The 23,395-nt window shown below is 40.2% G+C and overlaps 1 protein-coding gene across 1 annotated transcript in view; it reads left to right on the top strand.

The window, feature by feature from the left end:
* Nucleotides 1-23,395, top strand: part of PTPRT (protein tyrosine phosphatase, receptor type, T) — a gene marked incomplete at its 5' end in the record, with an annotated part of 272,054 nt that overhangs the window by 40,053 nt on the left and 208,606 nt on the right. The window contains one exon of the mRNA XM_009994060.1: nt 19,438-19,731. Within this exon, the coding sequence (XP_009992362.1) occupies nt 19,438-19,731 (294 nt within the window). The remainder of the gene's footprint in view (nt 1-19,437; nt 19,732-23,395) is intronic.

Here is a 23,395-nt window from a genome sequence, read left to right as displayed (position 1 = left end):
GGAATGACACCATATACATTTTATTTGTTGCATCTTTTTAGGCTAAGGCACATCACAGGTTTACCACTGACAATGAGGTTTTGTGCATGAGGGTGTATCAGCCAATCCTGACGGTGGAAAAATACAGGATTGTAAGCCTGTTGCATGTTTACTGTGCAGTCCTTAACTGTTGCACGAGTGCCTGTCATTTGAATAATCATAAATGATCCATGATCACATTTTCTGCTGCTGTTTCCAACAAAGGAAGCAATAGTCGTGTACCTTGTAAATCCTGTAATGCAGCTAATCTTGGGATAGAGATGATATTTTTCCCAGTATGAACCACACTGCAGCTCTTTAGCTTCTTTTATGTGTCAAATGATACCTATACCTTGCCTAGATAGGACTGTATTCCACTGCTTTCTTTGTACATCCTTCATCTAGATTCTCAGGCTTCTACAGAAAGGACTTGTTAAGTTTGCCTTGAAATTGGCTCAGTACAGGAGAGCTGGAGGGTTCAAGCACTAGTTGAGTCATTGCATTTTTTGTATTACTCTGGTCTATAGTTGATTCTACTGAATAGGTTGTAGCAACATTCTGAAAGGTCTTTTTAACAAAGAACACAAGAATCCCAGGACTGCCAGTTGGCTCCTCATCATATGCAGCTACTGAGCTCTTTTCCTGTTTTATATATTGGAAAATGATGCCTTTAGATTTATTTCAGAACTGCTTGTGAGATGCATATGCTGCTGTTATCCAAATAAATTACTTTTCCTTGAAAAATCTTGCATGTAAACACAATTTAATATAATGTCCAGCCACTTTTAACTGAACAATGAAGAATGAATAATTCTGATTAAGCTGATACTATCATGGCATCTCTTTCTTTCTCTCAATTCCAATGAATCTTGAAACAAGACAAGCTGCTCAGAGACAAGTAGGGCTGCTGCTACCCTGCCTTAGCTCAGCTGCAGCAATTGCTTGTCCTGAGAAGGCATTAGGTGTTTAGATTTTTATCACTGGGTCTTTGATGTCTGGTTTATTATGGCTTTTTGGAAAATGTTGATTCCCAGGCTTAGAATTTGAAGTCTGTACTGTGATTTCTGAGGACAGGAATTGGGTGTAAATCAGTGGTAAATTAACCCAGGAAAGTAATTAATGGTATCAGATGATATTTTTAAAATCTCAGCTTCCATGTGCCTGTACTTTTTCTGTGTGGTTACCTTGGGTCTCTTGAAGTGTTCCATGGATTGAGCAGTCAGATACTGCTGCTACTAACCATGTGAAGGAGGCATTGAACGTAGTGAATCAAAGGCCTGAAGGGATTTCTAACATATAATTCAAATAAAAAGTACTTAGAAGATACTCAGAAAGGCCACGTGGATCAAGTTATCTAATTTTTTATTTCCTTATGTTAAATAGTGAAGAAAAAAAAAAATAATTCTTTGGAAGGTGTTACTGGTAGATCTTTAAAATTCCAGATCCTGAAACCAAAAAGCTTTTTGTGCCTGCAGTGAAAATAATCTGAAATACGCAAGTGTTAATTATGACAGTAATTCTGATGAACACATATACAAAACAATTATGAAAATTTAGGTTTGCTGCTGAAGAAAATCTGCAGTATACTGCAAGCATAAACCTGACAGTCTGTGGAACCTCTGGCAACAGCTGATTGGAGCCCTCTCTGGCTTCTTTCCATAGTGCTGAGGTGTAGGTTTCCTTGTCATGTTGAGCTGTGCACATCATTCTGAGCTGAGCTTCTGCAGGAACCTGAAGTCAGTTCCATTGGTTGGATGTTGTCAATAGTGATAACTGAACAAGAAACTTACTTGCCAGTTAATATTGAGCTTTGATGAGGTGATGCTTGAAAATCAGCCTGCTCTCTTGGCCCTCTCTTCTGTCCAGGATCCATGGGATTCCTCTAAGTAGATCCTTGAACAGGTCAAATTCTGCTTTCCTGACATCTAGAGTCACGATCCTACTCAGTTCCTTGCTCCTGCCTCTCAGCATCATGAGCTGCTGGAGGGTGTCTAGTTACTCCTACAGCTCTTAGAAATGGTTTGAGCTGGATTTCGCAGCAAAAGAAATGCTTGTCCCTGCAGTAGGGCTGGCAGAAGGCACTGTGTGCTGACCTCTCAGTTGTCCTAGACCAGGCTATGGAATGTGAGGCTTTACTAGTCGTTTCAGCTAAAAAGATGGAAGAGGCAGCAGTGTTGTCTTTTTTGTTTGTTTTTAGCTTTTTTCTTTCCCCTGCTCTTACCTGCTGCTGTAATGTCTCATAAAAAAGGACCTTAAATTCTTGAGGTTACATTTAATAACTGCCTGTAAAAGTAATTTTGCTATTGAAATCCTTTTGCTATGGAACAGAGCTTATTTGTAACCTCCTGTGTGGTCTTGTTTCTGTTCTAAAGCACTGGGCAATGCTCCATCCTAAGCACACCTGATCTGGGAGATGGTATGAAATGTTAATGCTCTGACTTCTGCAGGAGAACAGGAAGCAACAGGCTGGAAGGACTAGAATCCAAAGCTGGTGTTACAGGCAGTTAGGAGCTGTAAATTAAAATTACAAGGGATTGTGCAATGGATTGGCAGCCAATGCAGTACTTGAAATTCATCCTGCATTTACATGCACAGTAAATTCCAAATGAGCTCCTAAGAACTCTGTAAAAGAAAAAAAAACAAACTGTGTGTGAACTGCTTGTTTCTCCCTATAACATATATCATCAAATTTCCCTGTAATGTCTCATAAAAAAGGACCTTAAATTCTTGAGGTTACATTTAATAACTGCCTGTAAAAGTAATTTTGCTATTGAAATCCTTTTGCTATGGAACAGAGCTTATTTGTAACCTCCTGTGTGGTCTTGTTTCTGTTCTAAAGCACTGGGCAATGCTCCATCCTAAGCACACCTGATCTGGGAGATGGTATGAAATGTTAATGCTCTGACTTCTGCAGGAGAACAGGAAGCAACAGGCTGGAAGGACTAGAATCCAAAGCTGGTGTTACAGGCAGTTAGGAGCTGTAAATTAAAATTACAAGGGATTGTGCAATGGATTGGCAGCCAATGCAGTACTTGAAATTCATCCTGCATTTACATGCACAGTAAATTCCAAATGAGCTCCTAAGAACTCTGTAAAAGAAAAAAAAACAAACTGTGTGTTAACTGCTTGTTTCTCCCTATAACATATATCATCAAATTTCCTTTCTATCACTGGAAGTTGGTTGTTTTTTTTCTAATGTATATTTAGAGCTGATTTACATTCTTAGATAAAGTTCAGGCATTTCCAATAATATCAGAATAAGTGGATCCCTGTTACCTTTGCAACTGGATTTTGTACCTTCTGTGTGAAATGATCTCAATGTTACTGTTTGTTTCAGGGCAGGTTGCTTTCAGGCAATGAATATTAGTAGACCCCAAGAAAATGCAGCCACAGGTTTTATTAGCAATGAAGTGGTTGCCTGCCAGTTGCATGGCAGATCACTTTCAAACTGGCAGTTGGTGACAGATGTGAATGTAATGGCTCTAAATCATTGTATGAATTCACTGTGTTCCATATTGTACTCAACTTCCAATAAGAGTTACACAAATTATAGTGCAGCTGCCAAGATCAGCAACAAAGTTGAAGGCATATGTATAATATAGTATATTAAAGAGCCAATGCCTTCTCCTGGAAAACTTTTGAAACCTATTTTGCTAGATGAAAGCAGCAGGTTTGTGTTTCCACTGTTTGTTTTTCTTGTCTCACATTTAATAATCAAGAACACTTGTAATCCAGCTGATTCCAGAGGGTTTTATTACAGATTTGAGGCTGGTTCTATACCTGTTCCGTTAGTCTCAGTATCTTTTTTTTTCTGGTTATTTCATAACTTTATCTGTCCTGGAAATGAAATCCTGTGATGCTTTGCTTAGGGTGTGTGTACTACTGTACATGAACAAATCAATACTACTCAGAAGGTCCAAATGGGTTTAGTTCAGTTCTTTCCTTTTATAAAATTATTACACACTTCTTAATTTTAAGTTTTTTTATGATTTTACCAATAACCATTTGGAGACAGCTATTTAAAGCCTTATTATTTTCTCCCTGTGCCCCAGAGAGGCCAAGTTTGGATGTTGTCAGTGTGTGCCAGTTTGAGCAGCTCCCCAGCAGTTTCCTTTGTCTCCAGCCACTTTTTATCCAACTGGCACTGCTTGGTGTGCCTGCAAGGTGTTGGCTCTGCTTTTCCCCTGGATTTGTCAGGGAGTTGAGCCAGACACAGAGGCAAGCTTCACTCCAGCACCTTGCAACAACTGTGGAACTTCCTTGACTAACTTTCTCCTCGTCTCCTGCTTCCCAGTACTCCAGGATCTAATCAAGTATTCATGTGTTGAAGATCATAGGCAGCCATGGAGTGTTTTGGGTTTTTTTTCCCTTGTTCCCCCATCTTGCTCATGGTCTTTGTCAGGTGAATGGAATTAGGAGGCTTCTCTGTCCTTGGGTCTATAGACCTGTCATTGTTTAAACAATTCTATGAAACATTAATTATTTCTAGGTAGCAGACAGTGGTTTTCCTCTCTGCAGAATGATTGCAGCCACCTGTTCAAAAAGTCAATTTTAATCATGTTCATTGGACCATGGAGCTGTGCCAGGGTCCTCCTAAGAAACGAATGGGTTCAGAGCAGGCACAGTGCAGATTCTGTTAGAAACTAGTTCCCTCTGGTGCTGGTTCTTATCAATTTGCCTGTGAGGGATAAGAAATCATCAACATTTCAGCTTAATGGGAAACAAAAGAGTAGAAACTTGGCTTCTTTGCATCACAGTGGTAACTTCATTTCTTTTGGATTTGTACCAGAATAAACTAGAGAAGAATTAGGCACAATGCCAAATAATCTTTGAGTTTCTTAAGTAATTTAGAAAATCTACAAGGAGCTAAGTTGATGAATGGTTAACAAATGATAGTGAAATGATCAGATGCTGTTCATTAAAAGCCAAGTATTACACCAGAATCTTGATCTGCCTGTTTTTAACTCATGAAATGTTCAACTGCTTTTAAGGAAAGAGGGACTCTGAGTGAAACAAAATGAGTTTGGTTTAACCTACAAAGCAGTAAGCTTCCCTGATGCAAATCTTCTGTGTAAAATTTGACCTATAATATTTTGCTCTAGCTCTTCTGAAGGTCATAATTGTCTGACAATTCACTTCCAGTGATTTTACTAGGGCTCCAAGGAGGGAATGTAAATTTACAAGCTAAAGCAATAAATGGTTTTCTGTGGCACTGAAGAAAGATCTCATCAGTTATTAACTGGGGTTTATTTAACAGTGCAGGCTTCTGCTTGTAAAGATAGAAAATAAATAAGGGGAAAAAAAATAAATGAGGGACTGAATACTTTGCAGAGTCACATCACAGAATTGCAGGATGTCTTTGATTGGAAGAGACCTCCAAGATCATCTAGTTCAATCTTAGACCTAACACTGCAAACTCACCACTAAACCATGTCCCTAAATACCAGGTCCACACACAGTTTAAATGCCTCTAGAGATGGTGACTCCACGTTAGGACTTTTTAGACAATTGTGCAAAACTGATCTGCATATTTGTGTTGCTGTTCCTGCTCACTGCTTCTGTGTTTTGAAACACTGCAACACTGTCTCATGTTGATATGTCTTAGGAATAGGATGCTTTCCTAGGTACCTAACAGGAATTGCTGGCAATAAGAAATGTGAATTTTGACCTCATGCTTAATCATTGGGTAGCAATAAAATCACTACCTGTTTTATCATAGCCATTCATTTATATATATCTGACAGCTTATATAGTAACTTCTCTCCATTGATCTGCAGCAGATATGTAATGTGCAAATAAACCCTTCTGTGTTCCAACTCCATTTTATGTAGGTAGCAAATACACAGCTAAGCTACCTTTGATATTTTGCTTCACTGTGAGAGACACAAGTCTAGAGTTCAAAACTTAAATTTCCAAACTGTGGCATTTCCTTGGTGAACTTGTTTATCCACCAACGCTTCAAATAGCAGCATAATGGAATCTAACATATTGAGTTCTCTTCTCAGTTAAGATGTACAGTCTTTGCACAAAGTGATAAACATTCCTTACAAAAGGAGGAAAAATAATTTTGCATGTCATAATTTGAAACTAATGTAGGAAGAAAACTTTCTGTACCTAATACTGTGGTGGTCATTTTGCATTTCAGTTGCTGATTCTTCAGTTTTACAGGATGACATGTTGTTCAGGCTGCTGCTAATTATGTGCTCACTATTATGGTAATTGGCATCTCTCAATTTTGTTGTTATGACTACAAAGTACTTGGTAACGGGCTGATAATGCAGAAGGATTGCAGGCTGCCTGGCTGGCTGAGGATCATCACTGCTCTTTCTGTGCTGTGCCTCCCTGTGTGCCCAGTTCCAAGCTCTTTGGTGTAGAGGCTGTTTGTACAGTCTTCAGTGCTTGTCACCACGATGGTAGAGACACCACAGCAACACAAATGCTGCAGGTGAAACAAAAAATCAGAGCTTCCAAACCCCCCTGCTTTCTAACATTCCTCACCCAAGTGGGAGGCTGGGTAAGGATTCCCAGATTAAGGCCCAATAACAACAAACAAGCTGTTATTGAACAGACATTCTTTACTGCAGCACTGGGGATTCTCCACCATGAGTGCTCCCACCAGTGAGTGAAACACCCCAACTAACATACACCAAAACTTGCGTATTCAGTTCCATGTCAATGAGTTCCCAGAATTCTTGTACATAGTCATTTACATTCCTGGAATTGGTTATCTTTGTAATGATGCCTGCTCGAGGGGCTCCTGTGGGGGTCTTTGTTGATTCTAGTCCTTTGTGGTCTTGGTCCTGTCTCCAATCTCATGCTTGTAGATTGATTGCCCTGGTGGGTCAGAATCAACATGATAGTGTTTGTAGGCACCACAGGTTCTTAGAAGACTTGATGTTATCACAATCTGTAGGATGCCTGGCATCATTGACTGACACTTTCACAAAGCACATTGTTTTAAAAGTAACCCTTAGTATAGCAAATTCATTATGTTAGTAAATGTTTATTAGGTTATATTTCTATTGAATTTACTAATGAGTATCCTGTGACTATTACAGGTATGTACACCTGCAAACAAGTATCATCCACTTCTCTCAGCCAGGGGCCACCTCAAATCCCACTCTGCAGTGTAGTGCTTAATCAGATTTTGCCTTATGGATTAGGCAGGCCAGTGATCTTATTTCAGCCAGAATGCACGATTGAATTGCTGTCTTGAAGATTCTTGACCTGTTTGGTAACCATATGCAGGGAATACTGGTGTCAGAAACTGACAGATGGTATATCAAAGCTTGTTTATCACTGCGCATCATAGAATCACAGAACGTTTAAGGTTGGAATAGACCTTAAAGATCATCAGGTTCTAACCCCCCTTCTATGAGCAGGGACACCTCCCACTAGACCAGGCTGCACAAGCCTCATCCAACCTGGCCTTGAACACCTCCAGGGATGGGGCTTCCAGAACCTCCCTGGGTAACCTATTCCAGTGCCTGCTATCACCCTGAAAGGATGACCAGTTGTTATGATCTGAAACCTCAGTGCTATTCGTCATATTGTTATTAAAATAAAAGTTTCTTCCCTGTCTTCATAGTTTTCCCATTCTTTTTTTCCCTCCATTTTCAGCTTTTGAAGCATGCAGTGAATCTCAGGAACTTACTAAATGTCTGCCTGTAAGGGACCAGACTATGTAGGAAAGTCAGCTGATTAAATCAGTAAATACAAATTGAATCTGAAGCTTCTCAGGAAAGCCCAAGTTCAATTTGCATTGGTTGGGGGAGTGATAATATACTGTGAGCAGAAAACTCTGGACTGAAAGGTTGCAATGGAGAAATTGCTACTCATTTTTTGAGTTATATGTGCAAATAATAGTTGGGCATCTGCAGATTCTGTTTTAGGAAGGTTTGCAGCAAAGTGAAATACTCTGTCAGCTCCTTGACAAACTCTTTTAACTTACCATTGATTTGAGATCTTGGTGGATATGCACAGGACTTGGTATGATTGGAATCAGACACAGCTTCTTCTCTAGATCAACAGGTTTCTCTCTTGCACAACCTCAAGTGGAGGATCCTGTCTGTATGATCCTAATTCTCCTTAACATTGACTTAACTCTGATCTGCAGATACAGGACACATTAAAAACCACTTCAGTTCTACAATCTAAACTCCATAACTCCTGCTGCAGCTCTTCCAAAGCAATGAATAAGCACATCACAAAATTCCTTAACTAACTGCAGACATTCTTGGGAGACTTAGGAAAAAATGATAAAGCTATAACCTCCAGGATCCTCTGTCTCTAGGGAAAATATGCTATCAGCCTTTCCTAGGTTGGGCTAGGTTTATTAGAGTGGTCTGTGTCCTCTTGGTTAAGGAATTGCTCCCTGTGCTTGGACATTTTGTTCCATTGTGCTACTCCTGGGGAAATTACCAACTCTTACTTCCCATTCCCAGTAATTTCTCTGCTATTGGCTGCTCATTTGTTTGGTCGTGCTAAGAATAGGTGAGTAGAAATGTCATTCATTGTTCACCACTATAGATTGCTGTCTGAGGCCTTCAATGTCTTGTCTTTAATGGCTACAAAATAGGTTCTTTCATACACAAAAGAAATGTCAAAACGTCTCTTTTATTCTGTTTCTCAGAAGGTTGTGATTCGGGGTTAAAACTCCTGAAGTGAAATGGGGTTTGTCAGACATGAAGTTTGGGATGTCAACAGCCATGACTCCTCAACTGTCTGCCTGTAGAGTGGGCCATTAAACTTAGATGTTTAATGTATGGGTTCAGTGAACATGGATCTCTGGGTTTCAAAGCAAGCCTGGCTTCATTAATGATATATATTTTTGTATGATTATGTTTAACATAAGAAGAAAACAAGAGAGGAGACAGAAAACAAATTGTAGTTTACATTATCTCTAAAGTAACAAGGCTTTTAGATAGCTCTAGGTAATGTCATATAGCTTTGAACTGTAATATTTCAGTAGGGTGAAGATCACTGCCCAAAGCCCTGTTCATCTCATGTTAAGGTAAAATGGAGTAAGCAGAGAAAGTGTGTTTTTTTGGGAAAAAAAATAATTTCATATTATTGGAGCATAATTAGGGTTAATAAGACTTTCAGGTATTTTTTCAGTTGCTTTCAGAAGTAGATGATTTCTTCATTCTCTCAGGAAAAAATAGTTGGAATATTGTGTTATTGTAGCCATTCAGTTTTGGGGGTATGACTCTGTGCAGATCTTTTGTGCACAGCTAGAGACACTGACATGACAGGATTTATGTTCTGGAAATTGCAATGACACTTCAAGTTGTTCTTCCTAGTGTTTCTCTTTCTAGACAATCTGACTCATTTTGCTACCAGAAGCAGAGAGTCTTGCCATGCTGACATTTTAATAAATGATTAGGTGCATAAGCAGTTTGGCCTTAGTGGCAGCAAAATAGTTATTGGCAGCAACTTGGCTCTTTTTTTTTTTTTTGCACTGGTGTATTTGTTGTCAGTAAAAGTGGAAGGGTGATTAATCTTGTTGAATTTCAGGGATGAAAAGTACTACCTCATGTGTAAACCACAGTACAATTCATGTAGATGTTATTACTGTGAATGTTTTGGAATCTGCACAAGGAATATTTAAACCTCACTGACATTGTTTCTTTAGGTTTCCTAGGGCATAAATCTGTGCCCACTCCCAAAGAAAGAAGTAAAGAGGTAAAAAACCCAAAAGTTCTAATTAATCCAATTTTCCTATGAATACTGAGATCTGAATATTGAGATCTGAACTGTATTCTTGTTCAGGTAAATATAAAGAAGACATGCACTCAGGTGGCCATCCACTCTGAGACTTAAAGTGCCTGGATAGTTTTTTGGATGCTTCTTCACTTGCTAGAGGTGTGTTGGTGGACAAGTGCCAAGGTTCTTGATGTATCTGCACTGTGGTGGCTCCCCAAGGTCCCTGGGGGCATGTTCACTCTGTACTACTGCAGCATCAGCTCTGTGGAGTCAAATTTGACTTGGCTCTTCATGGCCAGATGATGAGTGGTTTTCACAGATCTGACAGAAAAAATGGCTTAAATGAGAACATTTTGCTTTATGTGCTGAAAAACCTGAATTTTTATGTCGAACCTGGTGTATGCATCTTTACAGGGCATCATGAAGTCTCTAGGTTGGAACCCAAGACTACATTCAGTCTCTGGTTCTGCAGCCATCCATTAATCATTACTTCATAAAACAACATGCTTACACTTGTTTCACCAATATTGTGAGGATTAACTGTGAGCAGTTCCCTTACATGCACTGTGTGTGCACACACCAGTGTCCTCTCTTAAAGCTGACCCAGCTCTGGGGTGCATAATGTGTTTGTGAGAAGAGAGGCCATTATCAGTGGTGCAACAACAGAATGGACACTAGGGAGTCTAAAGTCTCCTCCATGGTGGTTACTCATGTTGAAATTCCACCCTGGCTATTTTCTCAGTTCTCCTTACTGCTCCTCATCTGTTCTGCACATCTTCAGGGGTGGACAGGGTGGTAAATGGCAGTGGGATGCTTAATTCCCCACTTGGCCTTGGATGAAATGAAGACTCCTGCCTCAGGCTTTTCCTACAAACCTAGCAGGTTGCTATGGATTAAGCTACTTAATCAATCCAGACAAACCATTCCATGCTGCTTCATAGCAGTCAGCATCTCCAGTCACTTGCCTTTTCAGCAGCTTAGAGACTAAAGATCCCTCCTTCTGCAGACAGAGAAGTACCAAAAAGTAGAAGCTGCTAAATAGCTTCTCTAGATGAAGTTATAAAATCTTGGTGCTTTCATCCTTTCCCACCATCATAAGCTGGTAGCATAGCAACTGATGAAGCTGCTTGAACTGGAGCTGACCTGAAATTACATGTTTCATGGTTTGTGTTTGTTCCCACCTTTCTGCTTTTTTTTTGATGCTTGTTGAGTTTACATTTCTAGTGCCTATGGGAGATTAGCAGCTTGTTCGTGCAGAAAGCTGAAATAGATTTAATAACACATTATATATGAGCTTAAATAGTCTGTGAAGTTAGGAACATGAGAGAGGGCTAAAGCTGGCCCTGAGTACTGACTGGTGGAGAGGACCTTCTTTTGGATAGGATGTGGATGCAGTTTTCAGTGTCTTTGTACAGACTTGGTGGAGCCATCAGAAAGAAGAGTCTCCCTTTGATGTTTCCAGTTGTGGTGTTACAGAACTGACTGCTGAAGGATGCAGTGTAGAGCTGAAGGATGCCTGGGGTACAGTAACCCTGGGATTTCTCACTTTCTCTGGGAAAAGAAAGCACTGGGATAGAGGTTTAGATCCACAGCTGCTGCAGTTTCTAGCAGAGAAATCAATGTTTTCACTAGAGTTTCTGGAAAGCTTCAGTATTTTTATCTCCCTTGTCAAACAAGTGATGATGCTCAATTCTTATAGTTTCTGATAACCTCCAATTGCTGTGTTCACATGTGTCTGATGTTGAACACTGCCTTGGTTTTCTTACAGGCAATTTCAAGACTGGCATACAATATTAATCCATGTGTATCTGTTGCATCTGTCATCAAGGGCAAGCTACAAGAAATGAGGGTAGCACAAATCTTTGAAAAAATATCAATTGTTCTGTGAGGAAAACATATAAAGGATGAGTTTGGAGAACAGGGCTTGGTTCAAGCAGGCTGGACATGCTCCTGGAGGAGCGAAATAGAGCAGTTAGATGCTGGTTAGAGAAAGACATGGTCTTTTTATTTTTACTGTTTTCTTCATCAAATGAAAACTATTTTTTTGTTTGTTTTTTTTTTGTTTGTTTGTTGTTGTTTTTTGTGGATGACACAACCTCAACAGATGGGGCTAAGGTGCTCCAGCCTCAGAATAGCCTTAATAAGGGAATGAAATTCTTTCTTTGACAAGCACTTGTATTGAATTATTAAATCAAAGGGCATCACTGTCACCAGTGCATGCTCTGGCTGCATATATAAAAGGCAAGTGAGTTGTGCTTATCTTTTCCAGAGAAAAGCATAATCATTTATCTTCATGTGATGGTTTTTAACTACAGCACCTGAGTTCTGCTGTCCTGACTGAGGGCATTCAGAGAGCAGAAGGATGCTCAGGATTAATTCCAGCTGAGCAGTTCTTTGCACAGCTTGCTTTGTGGCTTCCCCCTCCATAGACTACCTGGGGGCTGTTAATTTCATGTGTCTTAGGTATTACCTTAAGATGAGTTGGACATTGTCTGAAATTGTCTGTTTTTCTCCTTTGGCTTTCAAGGGAACCTGACACTTGTACAGGCTTGAATGTATCAAAGCTACACAGTAGAATTCAGGGTATTTGTAATCAGCTCATGGATGCCAAACAGCTTCATGCACAGAAGTTTGTGTTGGGCCTCTCCTGGTTCCTGAAAGATCTCTATGAACAGAATGACACGACATAACTATGTCATTCCATAAGCACCAAGAAGCATACTCCTGCATTTTCTCTTTATGTCATTTTGTAATTATTTTACAGTCGAAAAACGGAGTAAATTACATGGACTTAGAAGCTGAGAGGAAATTGTCCATGATATCCAGTCCTGGAGAGCTTGTTTATCTCAGAGATTCCCTGGAGAGGCTGCCTGTGCAGGGCAGCACTCCTGTCCAGGTGAGGAAAGGTTGCCTTCCAGCCCTTGCTGTGCACAGGACTTAGGAATGTGTTTTGCTGCAGTCCTGGAGATTCCTACAGATCCTCCCATTAGGGAGGCAGGGAAGAGTCTATAGTCACCTTTTTTTTTCCCCCCTTCTTTACAGTACAAATGATGACTCAAAGAGAAGCATTCACTTCTAATCTACATGAGTTCTAGTAATAAGCTTTACAATTAGAGCACAGAGTCTTACATCTAATTCACTTAATTTACGCTGGGAAATGAGATCCTGTTCAACTAATCCGATGCTATTTTCTTCTTTATTAAGGAATGAAAGCATCCTCTGAGGCTCTGGTGGGATTCAGGCTAAGCTTCTGAGACACAAATAGTATGAAATGCTAATGAAATAGTGTGCTGCTGTGATTCTCACTCGGTATCTGGTGCCCCTCTCCTTTAACCTCTCCCACAGCTGGAAGAGCTGGTAGGAGGCCACGGGTCTGTGCCAACTCCTTCAGCTGTCAGGGCAACTTTGTACCTTTTTGTTTAACAAGATGACACTTACACAGATGAACTTTCTTCAGCCAGTCTTGCATGGTGACTGCAGGGCTTTTAGGGAATACTTAAGAGTTTTTCTACTGCTTTATAGTCACTCTGTAAGCATCACCGTGTTCTCTTGACACCCAGGCAGCCCACTTGCTTAGTTGAGAACATCTGTATTCAAATACCTGAGGAGCATTTCCACTGCTTCCTAAGGGGGAAATACATAAAGAAGGTATATTCTTCATTTTCATCAGCCTGCAGCAAGTTCTCCCTACACCAACACTGTTCTGAAATGTAAAAGGAATAGTCTGTAGTCTTTGAATGTTGGGGTTTGGGGAATGTCAGAAGATGAGCATCCTGCCAAATATTGGGTCTCTTGCTGCACTGGCTTTTTTTTAGTGATATAGATGGCTGTCCCTGGAGATGTACCTGTCTCCTGGTTTTCATTCCTGTTGTGCTGATTCTTTGACAACTTTGCTCAATTCTTTCACATATTCCCAGATCATTTTTATTTCCTTCCCCACTTCTTGTACATAAAACGTGTGGCAAGTCCCTTGTAGACAGAAGCATTAGCTCTTAAGGGAAAAGTGAGAAGAAAAAAAACATGACATGCTGTGGCAAAGGAGCATTTTATATTGCAGAGTACTCAAGTTACTTATGGCTGTGTTAATAAATTCTATGTTGGGAAGAAGCATCCAATGGAGAGTACTGACACTGAATTTGCTAATCCATAGAACAATATAGCAGGCTCTAAATGCAGCCCCCCATTTACTGCTCTAATGTCCTAGCACTTTACCTAAATAACAACCTGCCACAGTCTAAAAGGGTGTATTTCCATTTTTGTCTGTCAGTCTTTGATTACTGAACACATATCCTGTGGCTGATGGTTCATGGGCATGAATGCAGTGTCTCAATAGGGGCAAGAAGAGATCTGCATGTCCACAGAGGATAAGAGGGTAAACTCTGCTGTTAAAGGGTGATGTATAACTCTGTTAAACTATTGTAGAAATCCTAAATAATCTTCTCTCATTTCCCCAGAATTAAATATTCCAAAACTGTTGCTTTCAGAATTTTGCTGGGCACTTCTCTATGGGAGCAGAGAGACTCTGTTGCTCACTGATGCAATTTTCCCATCCAGGTGAATTATTGAATCACTTTATTAATGCCACTAGCACACTCTTCCAACACAGTTGACATGTGCCACTGCTGTTAGCCTTTTACATTACTGGGAGACAGATCTGGATGTCTCTCTTTTAGGCAAAAAAACTATTAGTACAGTGTCTGTCAGGGCAGTGAAATAGTCTCATGCTAAAATATTGTAAAACCCTTGTGCTATTTCTTTGTTCAGTAAATGGAACTGGAAGTTCAGACAATCACTGGAAAATGAAATTTAACTGCTGCATTTATTACAGTAGGAGGAAGTGTGCTAACAAGCAATGCCAAGATAAATACTGTCATTCTGAGCTCAGACCTCATATTGCTAGGGTGTAAAACTAGAAAGGGTGCTCATGGATGCTGCTCAGACACTCAGGTGAATCTCTAATAGCCAGCAATAGAGAGTCACTTGGTTGTGCAATGGTGGTAATGGCTCTTCAGAAGTGACAAACCCTGCTTAAAGTCTGGAAGGGCAAGAAATCAGAACAAAGGCACTTCAACGTGATGGCCTTTTTTACTTAAAATAGCTGGGTTTGCCTTCTTGAATGCAAATGTTAAGTACCTGTGTTCTCAATGGCTTTTAAATTGTAACAATCTGTGGTTATGGTGTAGAAAACTATGCCAATATATTTTGTTCTGTGTTTTTTACTTAAAACAGTTGAGAAACTTGAAATTTTGTTTCCTTGCCTCCAGCCTCATCCTTATCCATTTGGCAAGCACAGCCCACAGCTGCTCATTTAGGACACTGTGAGAAAGGTTTACAATTCCCATTAGTAGGGGAATAAGCAGTATCATGTCTGGTTATGGTGTAGAAAACTATGCCAATATATTTTGTTCTGTGTTTTTTACTTAAAACAGTTGAGAAACTTGAAATTTTGTTTCCTTGCCTCCAGCCTCATCCTTATCCATTTGGCAAGCACAGTCCACAGCTGCTCATTTAGGACACAGTGAGAAAGGTTTACAATTCCCATTAGTAGTGGAATAAGCAGTATCATGTGTGAAAACAGATCCTGCTTGTCAGGCAAATGTCTTTTGATAGCAGCTCCCATCTCCACCTCTTTAACCCTCAAAGAATAAAAAGCTCTGTCTCTTCTGATCTTCTTTTAGAACCTGTGCTGTAAGTTGTGTGCATGTGAGAAAATGCACACACATGGGGGATGTGTGTGTGTGTATTTGTGCAACGGATCTGCTGCTGCTCTGGGGGCCTGGCTGTGTGTGGGGCATGCACAGCTCATGTTGGGGAAAGACATTCAGGGGCATCAGGTCCTGGGTGGTCCTGTCACATACAAACCTTCTTACCTCCTCTATTTAACAGGCACATCCTCCCACTCGGGTTTTGTTTTCTGGTTCTCTCCAGTCCTAGGTAGACAGCTAATTTCAGTGCTCGAGGGAGTTGTGTTGGCAATTCCATGTGCTGGCAGGCTTGTTCAGTAACAGAATAAGGGTGCACGTTGGTGCTTCAGAAGTGGAGTTGTTGAACTTCACAATATAGTAGTGCTTTTGTAGCCTTTGGGGTTCTTTTTGTCTAATACCATCCATAGGTCATCACATGCAAATGAGAGTTCCTGGTCTCCTTGGCTGTACATTCTATTAGATGGTCTTACTATGAATAATGAAGGAATTAAAAAAAAATAATAAAAAATAATAAAGCTTTATTAGTGTTCATTGGAAAGTAAAGTATTCATGGCACCAAGCCTGTCAAAGTTCAAGAAATGTCTGGACAATGCTCTTAATCATATGGTTTAGTTTTAGGGAGTCCTGCAAGGAGAAGGGAGTTTGACTCAATGGTCCTTTGGGATCCATTCCAACTTGAGATATTCTGTGATTCTAGCTGGTCTTTTTTGGTTCTTCATTTGAGTTCTGTTTCCTTACAGTCTTCACACTACTCAATTTTCTGTCATTTTTAAATCCCTAACAATGTGCAGCCACCTCAGCTTTTGGCCACAGTTGTATTTTACCTTCTAGTGGGAGGAGAAAGGCACACCCCACATTCCCTTCATGTCTGCACAACTGGACCAGTTTGGCACATACAATACCATCTACTCATGTTCACTAACTCCCGTTTTGAGCTTGTACTACATAGCTCTTTTGTTTCCTTGGAAGAGGGTACCTGGGAATGGAATTTTTCTGTGTCCCTCCTGCGCCTGAGATTCAGGTGAGATATTGTGCCAGCTGCAGCAATCCAGCTCCTGATGTCCTGTTCCTGGGAAGCCTGCAGCCTTCCCCTCTTTTCCCCAAGGAGGAGGGAAAGTGGCTGAAAAGCAGAACCAGGCTAGACAAAGCTTGCAATACAAAACACTGCCTGGATCAAACTGGGCTTAAAATACAGTTGATCACAATTACAGATATACAAGGCCAATGTGTCACCATGTTTATTTGGTCAAGATCACATAGAGACTTTAAAATAGTGCACTCATAACAGCAGGCTGGTCATCTGTAACTGACAAGTGTGTTTGGTTATAAAGTCAAAAAAATGGTCCTTATTTATGTGCTGATTTTGCTAGATGGTGGGTAACTTGGTTAGATCACTTGCAGTCATTTGGCACTGACTGGTATTAAAAAAGTTGCTTCATGTCCAGTTAGTGCCAGTAGGAAGGAGCTCAATATTTTCAATGAGATGAGATTGAACCTTCAAGAACTACAAGAGCTGCTTCTCTTAGATTCTTAAATTTGGAAAATGAGGGTGACAGTTTAAGCTCCTGATTTTCTAATATTCTGTGGCACTTGTTTTTCAAATGACACTTTTCACTTAATTTTTCAAATGGGAAAATTATTTGGGAGAAAAGGGAAAACCATAACTTTTTTTTTTTTTTTTTGAGGGCAAGGTTTAGATTTGGCCTAAAATCAAGAGAGAAGACAGTCATGCTGGGTGTCTTCTTAATTTAAATCCATTAGGCACTAGTAGTTTCTAAACTTACTAGACGAGACTTTCATGTCTGTTTAGCAGAACAAACTGCTCTATTAATTAAGCTCAGTCCTGTAAATCTCTTTTAACATGCAATCAAATGCCCCAGTAACCTGAATCATGTAGCTATTGAAGTCTGCAGCCCAGGAGAATGGAGTTTAATATTTCATTTGTCTTGTTCAGCTATGATGTGACTTGTTAGATGTCGTTTTTGCACTGGGAATAAAAATCACAAAGTCTGTCTTTTACTTGTCTTGCACCAGGAAACAAGCAAGAAGCTGTTTGTGATCTACAATAATTTGATGTTTAATGGAAGTGTATCTACATGCATGTACTGAAAACAAATTTATGGGAGAAATAACCTTACTAAGTCAAAATATGATCAGCCTGACATTTCATATCAGGAAAAGGTTCTGGCAGGAGTTAGGGGAACAGTGCAAAGTAAAAGCAGAAATGAACATTCCACAAAAAACTTGGCTCATGACACCAGTTTCCAATCTTGTTGGGTACCTGCTACAGTTATCATTCAGATGGCTTTGTTTTTGTTTTTGTTTTTGTTTTTTTTGTTTTTTTTTTTCCAGAGGTGCAGTGCACAACTGCTACAGTCAACTCAAGGAGATAGCTTGGCTTGGTGTAATTAGTTAGCCTGAGGAAATGAAATTAAGCAACATTTCAGCTGAACATTTTATATAATAATGGTTTCTGTTAATTTGTTTCTCTTCACTGAGCAGATGTTAACATGCAAGTCTTGTCCAGAGGGGAAAAGTCCCATCTTCCTCCCATGGTTTGGTGCTCAGACTCCCTTTGTATTCCACATTTCATTGGGTCCTGGATTCTCCTCATTCTCTGGGTTCTTTGAGGAACCACCTCTAAGAGGGGTTTACAATAACTCCCACAGAACTCTAAAATTAATGTCATGCTGTAACATTTATAGGTTTCTTTTTCTGAGACAGAGATAGCCTTTTCATCACCTTACTTTCACAAGAGAATAGAGTTTGTGTCCTCTGGGCTGAGGGCAAACCACATTAGAGTGTGACAGAGGGAAAGCTAGATGAGATTAAAGAAATTGCTCAGAATCTTGCACAGTTCAGCTCAGGTTTTCAAAACCACAAGGCATATGCAATTCATGTGGCTTCCAATATGCCAGTGTTATTTATACACTGACAGAGGGGGGAATGGGGGGAGGGAAATCAGGCAGGCAGCCAGAGCTCTTAGGTTGGTTGGGTTTTTTTCTGTAGTTTTCATCAGAGTGCTGCTGAGATGTCTTTTATTGGCTTGCTCTTCTTTTTATCACAGAGGTGATATTCAGCAGCCAGGTTTCTGCCTCCTCAAGATGCATTTCAGACATCTAGGCACTCTTTCAAGTCTAATGCAGACTTTGCCTGAGTACCTTTGCTGGGGAAGTTAAGCAAACTTTGCAATCAATCATGACAGGAGGTGCTGATGCCCTGAAGTTTTTCTTAGTTTTGAGCGACCAAAGGCCCCAGTTGGAGTCAGTTGTAGCAGCATCCAGACTATTGATATCATTGACTGTTGAAAGTTCCCTAGTGTTTAAACTTGCTAGTATCTTTTTTCACAGAGCCAGTGCTTTGATTAAAAAAAATATATCCTATTTTTATCTTTCCTTTTAGTTGGTAAAGTCACGAAACGAGGAATTGAGTCGAGTTCTCCACTCCTTGCTGATTGTGTCATGTTAACCATTACACTTTGGCTGAACCACAACACCTTGATCAATGATCATGATATTCTGCTACGTTGAGTCAGAGGGCAGAGGAAGGGGCTGATGTACTGGAGCCTCTTTATCCATGGTCTATGCTAAGTGCACTCAGTTGTCTTCATTTCAGACTCCTTTCCCCCCCTCACCCTCCAATACCATATTGACTGCTATTGCTTTATGCTTAAAGCAAGAAATAAGTATAAACCTTCTGATCTTTTAAAAGTGACTTTTGTTTTTCCCTTTAAACAGACACTGTTTGTGGTTTCTGTGTTTTTGCAGCTGTTTCTGAATTAGTAACATTATCCACCATGTAAGGGGCTGAATTTTTAATGCAAACAAAAGAAGCCAAATGACTTTCAGTAAGAGATCAGACTCTTCTGAAAGACTTGGTAAATGCCAGGAGAAAAGGTGCCTCTGTTACAAAAGATTTTGGGACAGCCTCACTAGACAGACACAGAGTGGAAATTTGATCCTTTTGACAAAACTGTCTCAGACCTTTCATGATTTCTTTTTGTCCACAGAACCCCCAACTCCCATTGCACCTCCTGAGCTGCTGGCAGTGGGAGCCACGTACCTATGGATCAAACCCAACGCCAACTCCATCATTGGAGATGGGCCCATCATTCTGAAAGAGGTGGAGTATCGGACGACCACTGGGAATTGGGCAGAAACCCACATTGTAGACTCTCCTAATTACAAACTGTGGCATTTGGATCCTGATGTGGAGTACGAGATCAGGGTGCTGCTCACTCGCCCTGGAGAAGGAGGCACAGGCCCCCCTGGGCCACCACTCACCACAAGAACCAAGTGTGCAGGTAGGGCTTCTACTGCCTCACAATAGGGCACTGATATTTTGCTTTATTCAATAACACATGAACCAATGGTCCTCTCCAGATCCTTATCGTAGATGTGCTTCATCAGAGACCTGGAATAGTTCACTTTTTATTCCACAGGCAAGTGTTTAAGAAACTGTTTGGTTTATGCATTAAGTGTGTTGGCCAAACTTTCTGCTACAGTGTCTGGTTGAGTTCTTTGGAAATGGACAAGCAGATGACAGCTTCCCAACCAATTCCCCAGCAGGCAAATTGTTCTTAAGACCAGGCTCGTGCAAAATGTTCACCCTGTAAACACAGAACTATTTATTGTTTGTGGGTAATTGTTCAGCATTGATTATTAACACATTGACAATGCTACCAGTTCACCCTGTAAACACAGAACTATTTATTGTTTGTGGGTAATTGTTCAGCATTGATTAACACGTGGACAATGCTATCGAGTGCAGTGTGGTGAAACAATGAGCATTTAGTTTTTAAGATGCATTTTGGGATTCCATTTGATGGAACTTATTCTTCTCCTCACTCGGGATAATGGAACCTACTCAAACACTGTGCACATCTTTCCCTTTTCTTTTTATATTGGAACAGATGAGCTCAGCATGAGCTTAGAAAGTCATTGCACCATGACCCAACTCTTATCAAGATCATTCATGATATGCAGGTTTTTGATCAGAGCAAATGGAAGTTGTTTTCATGCACTTTAAAAAGTTTTCCATTATATAAACCCCATAAAAACTAATTCTGAAATGTCTTGCTTTAAATTAGCAGGAAAAAGTTTTATTAGCTGGATAATATTTAAATTTCCATGAACAGTATTTGCCCAGGCATCTGTGATCCCACTGGTGATGTTTTTGGTTTCCTACAGGACAGCATCACAAGGCTTTTGATAATTGATATTTAGAAAAGACACTGAAAGTCCCAGTTTGCCTCCTTCCAGGAGAACCAACTGCCAGAAGATGTGGCAAACCCTGCCTTTGTAAATGAGTTGTTCTTGTTGTGGATTTTGTAGTTTGCTGTTTGATTGAGGTTTTGGTTTGTGCTTTTTTGTTGTTGTTGCTTTTTGGGGTCGTTTTTTTTTTGGTGATAGACTGTGATAGATTGTGACTTGGGAGAGGAGAAAGATTAAATGACCTTGAGGCATAGAGCAGTAAACTGTCAGTCAGAAGGAAGAGTTGCTCAGCAGGGAATGGGGAAAGGGAAGGACTGCTGAAGGTTATGACCAGACACTGGGCTGAGAGGTGGGTAAAAGGAAAAGAAGATATAAAATACTAGTTTTTATCCCCGGAATAATAAGTGAGGGGAGATAATGGGAGACCAGAATAGTATGTTTGAAAACAGTTCCTAATAGTGCCTAATAGGTCATCACTGGTCCACTGAGTGTGGTTTGCTTGGGTTTTTATAGCCATCCTCAATAGTTAAACAGAGCTTTTTAAAAATCCTTGTTGTGTGGGATTCATTCAGAAGTGTGTGCTTTGGAAAGCCGGGATTTGGAATGCTCAGGGCTTGTTTTCTCCTCTGTGCCTATTTACTATTCCCCTGCTGCTTTTCTTTCTCCAGTTGCCACAGATGGGGAGAAAAGGGTAAAGTTGTTTTTTCATCTGGTAGATGGGAAAGAGGAGAAGACCTTGCATATGAGATAATAATTTGATCTTATGATTTGAGGTGTTTAAAGGACATTTAGATGTGCTGCTTAAGGAATGTGGTTTAGCACCAGGCTTAGTCGAGTTGGGTTAATGGTTGGACTTGGTCTAGAAGTTCTTTTCCAAACAGCACAATTCTGTAATAACTCCGGGGGGCAACCTCATCTGAAAAATGTTTGCCTTCTAATTGGCCAAAAACACATAAAAAGCAAGGCCAGAGAGTAACATTTTAATGAATATTAATAAAGGGGAAGAGATTAGAGTTTCTTTCAAAAGAATATTTAGAGCTGGTTACAATGCTATCTGGAAGAGCTCTCTGGAACATCAGCTCCTCTGCCTTTTTGGATGATGACAGCAGGTGACTCACAAGATCTGGAGGGTTTTATGACCCTGAGGCTTAGAAGCAGCAAAGTTTCCAGTCTGACAGGAGAGCTACTTAGTAAGGAATGGGAGGAGAGAAAAAGTCCTGAGAAACTTCATAGTCCACCCCCTCTGAGAAGGTGTAACAATGATTATAAAACGAGCTCATGAAAATGGGAGGCTTGTCTTCACATGAAAAAAAAAATGCACATGGATCACACACAACCTACCTCTTGAGATAAGCTGCTGGAGAGTGGGTTATTCAGCAGGAGGGTGTGATCAAGCTCCTGGAGAAAAAAACAGTTGTCAAGATCAATACTCAATTTTGTTCTTGGCCTAAGGAAATAAAAGTTAGTCTTGAATTATGTGGTTGAATTCAAATCTCCTTTTAAAAGCAGTCAAGATAAAGTAGCTGATATAAATGCAAATGATCTGTACGTTTAGGGTTTCAAATGGTACTGCAAAGCCATTGGAAAACATTTTCCTTTGGTTATTATTAAAAGGTACTTTGTTGCCATGAAATCTTGTGCAGCTTAGTAGTAGTAAGCAGTTTCTGCCATTGTTTTGGGTGGTTTTAAGACTATGTTTTCACATTATATAGAAAAGGTTTCATCTGTTGAGCTGTTACAAATGTTAGAAGCAGCAGAGTGCTGTGAAATGCACAAACTGAAGAGCCAGGAGTTGACTTTGTTGCTTGCTTTGTTGTTGACTTTGTTAGTGTGACTTGTTACAACTACAGGCACAAAAATATTTATTTCTTATAGCTCCTGCTAAATAAGACATATTCCCATGTTCTTTTCATGAGGAAGATGCAGGGTTGCTGCATTGCTGCCTTCATTTGTTTTCAAGTTTAGGAAACAGAAAAAAGAGGCTGGAAAAAATCTAATCTCTGAGTCAAAGCACTACATGAATGACATATCAAGTGACTTGAATGAGAGTTCTGTACAACTGGTGTGTAGGTATTATCAGAATCAGTATTTCACAGAGTACTTTAACTGGGAGTTTTCTCTAAGCCTTGTCCTGATGCAAACACTCCTTTCCCTAGCAATATTAGTTAAGTTTTAACTCTCAGCTCCACTGTCTTCTGTAACTTTGAATGTAGCCAGCTGAGAGGAGGTGCTTTTTCAGCTGGATTGCCTGCTTTCAGGAAAGACTTCCTGTAGAATATTGGTAGAGAAGGAAAACCTTACTGGGTTTATTTGTTTTCACATTGGCAAATGCTGAGGGTGAATTCCCTGTCTCAGCTCTGGTAAGACCAGCTTCCCCAGGGCATGTTCTGCTTGTGCCCAGTTTTCCTCTCTTTCTAAATTCCCTGACACAAAAGCTGGTGTGGCACAATGAAATGCAGTTGGTCTCTTGCTGGTGCTTGTTCCCAAGAGCTGTGGAGTGCTGTGGGGGAGCTGCTGGGAATGGCATGGGCTGTGTCTGAGGTTCAGTGTGTGGATCCCACAGAGCCTGAGGGACTGGCACCCATTTTAGTGACTTTGTCTGCTTATGTTTTCATTCCTCCTCAATAGCTTTTGGCACAGCAGCTAAAAAGGGTAAAATATATATATATGTATATATATTCCTTCTTTTTCATCCTAATCCTCAGTTTGTCCTTGGAAACAGGTTGACAGTATTTTACCTATATCATGTCTCAA

This window comes from Chaetura pelagica, unplaced genomic scaffold, assembly GCF_000747805.2.
Source record: "Chaetura pelagica isolate M959 unplaced genomic scaffold, ChaPel_1.0 scaffold143, whole genome shotgun sequence".
Classification (NCBI taxonomy): domain Eukaryota; kingdom Metazoa; phylum Chordata; class Aves; order Apodiformes; family Apodidae; genus Chaetura; species Chaetura pelagica.
Note: the sequence above shows the minus strand (reverse complement) of the source record. Positions and strands in the feature narration are given on the sequence as shown.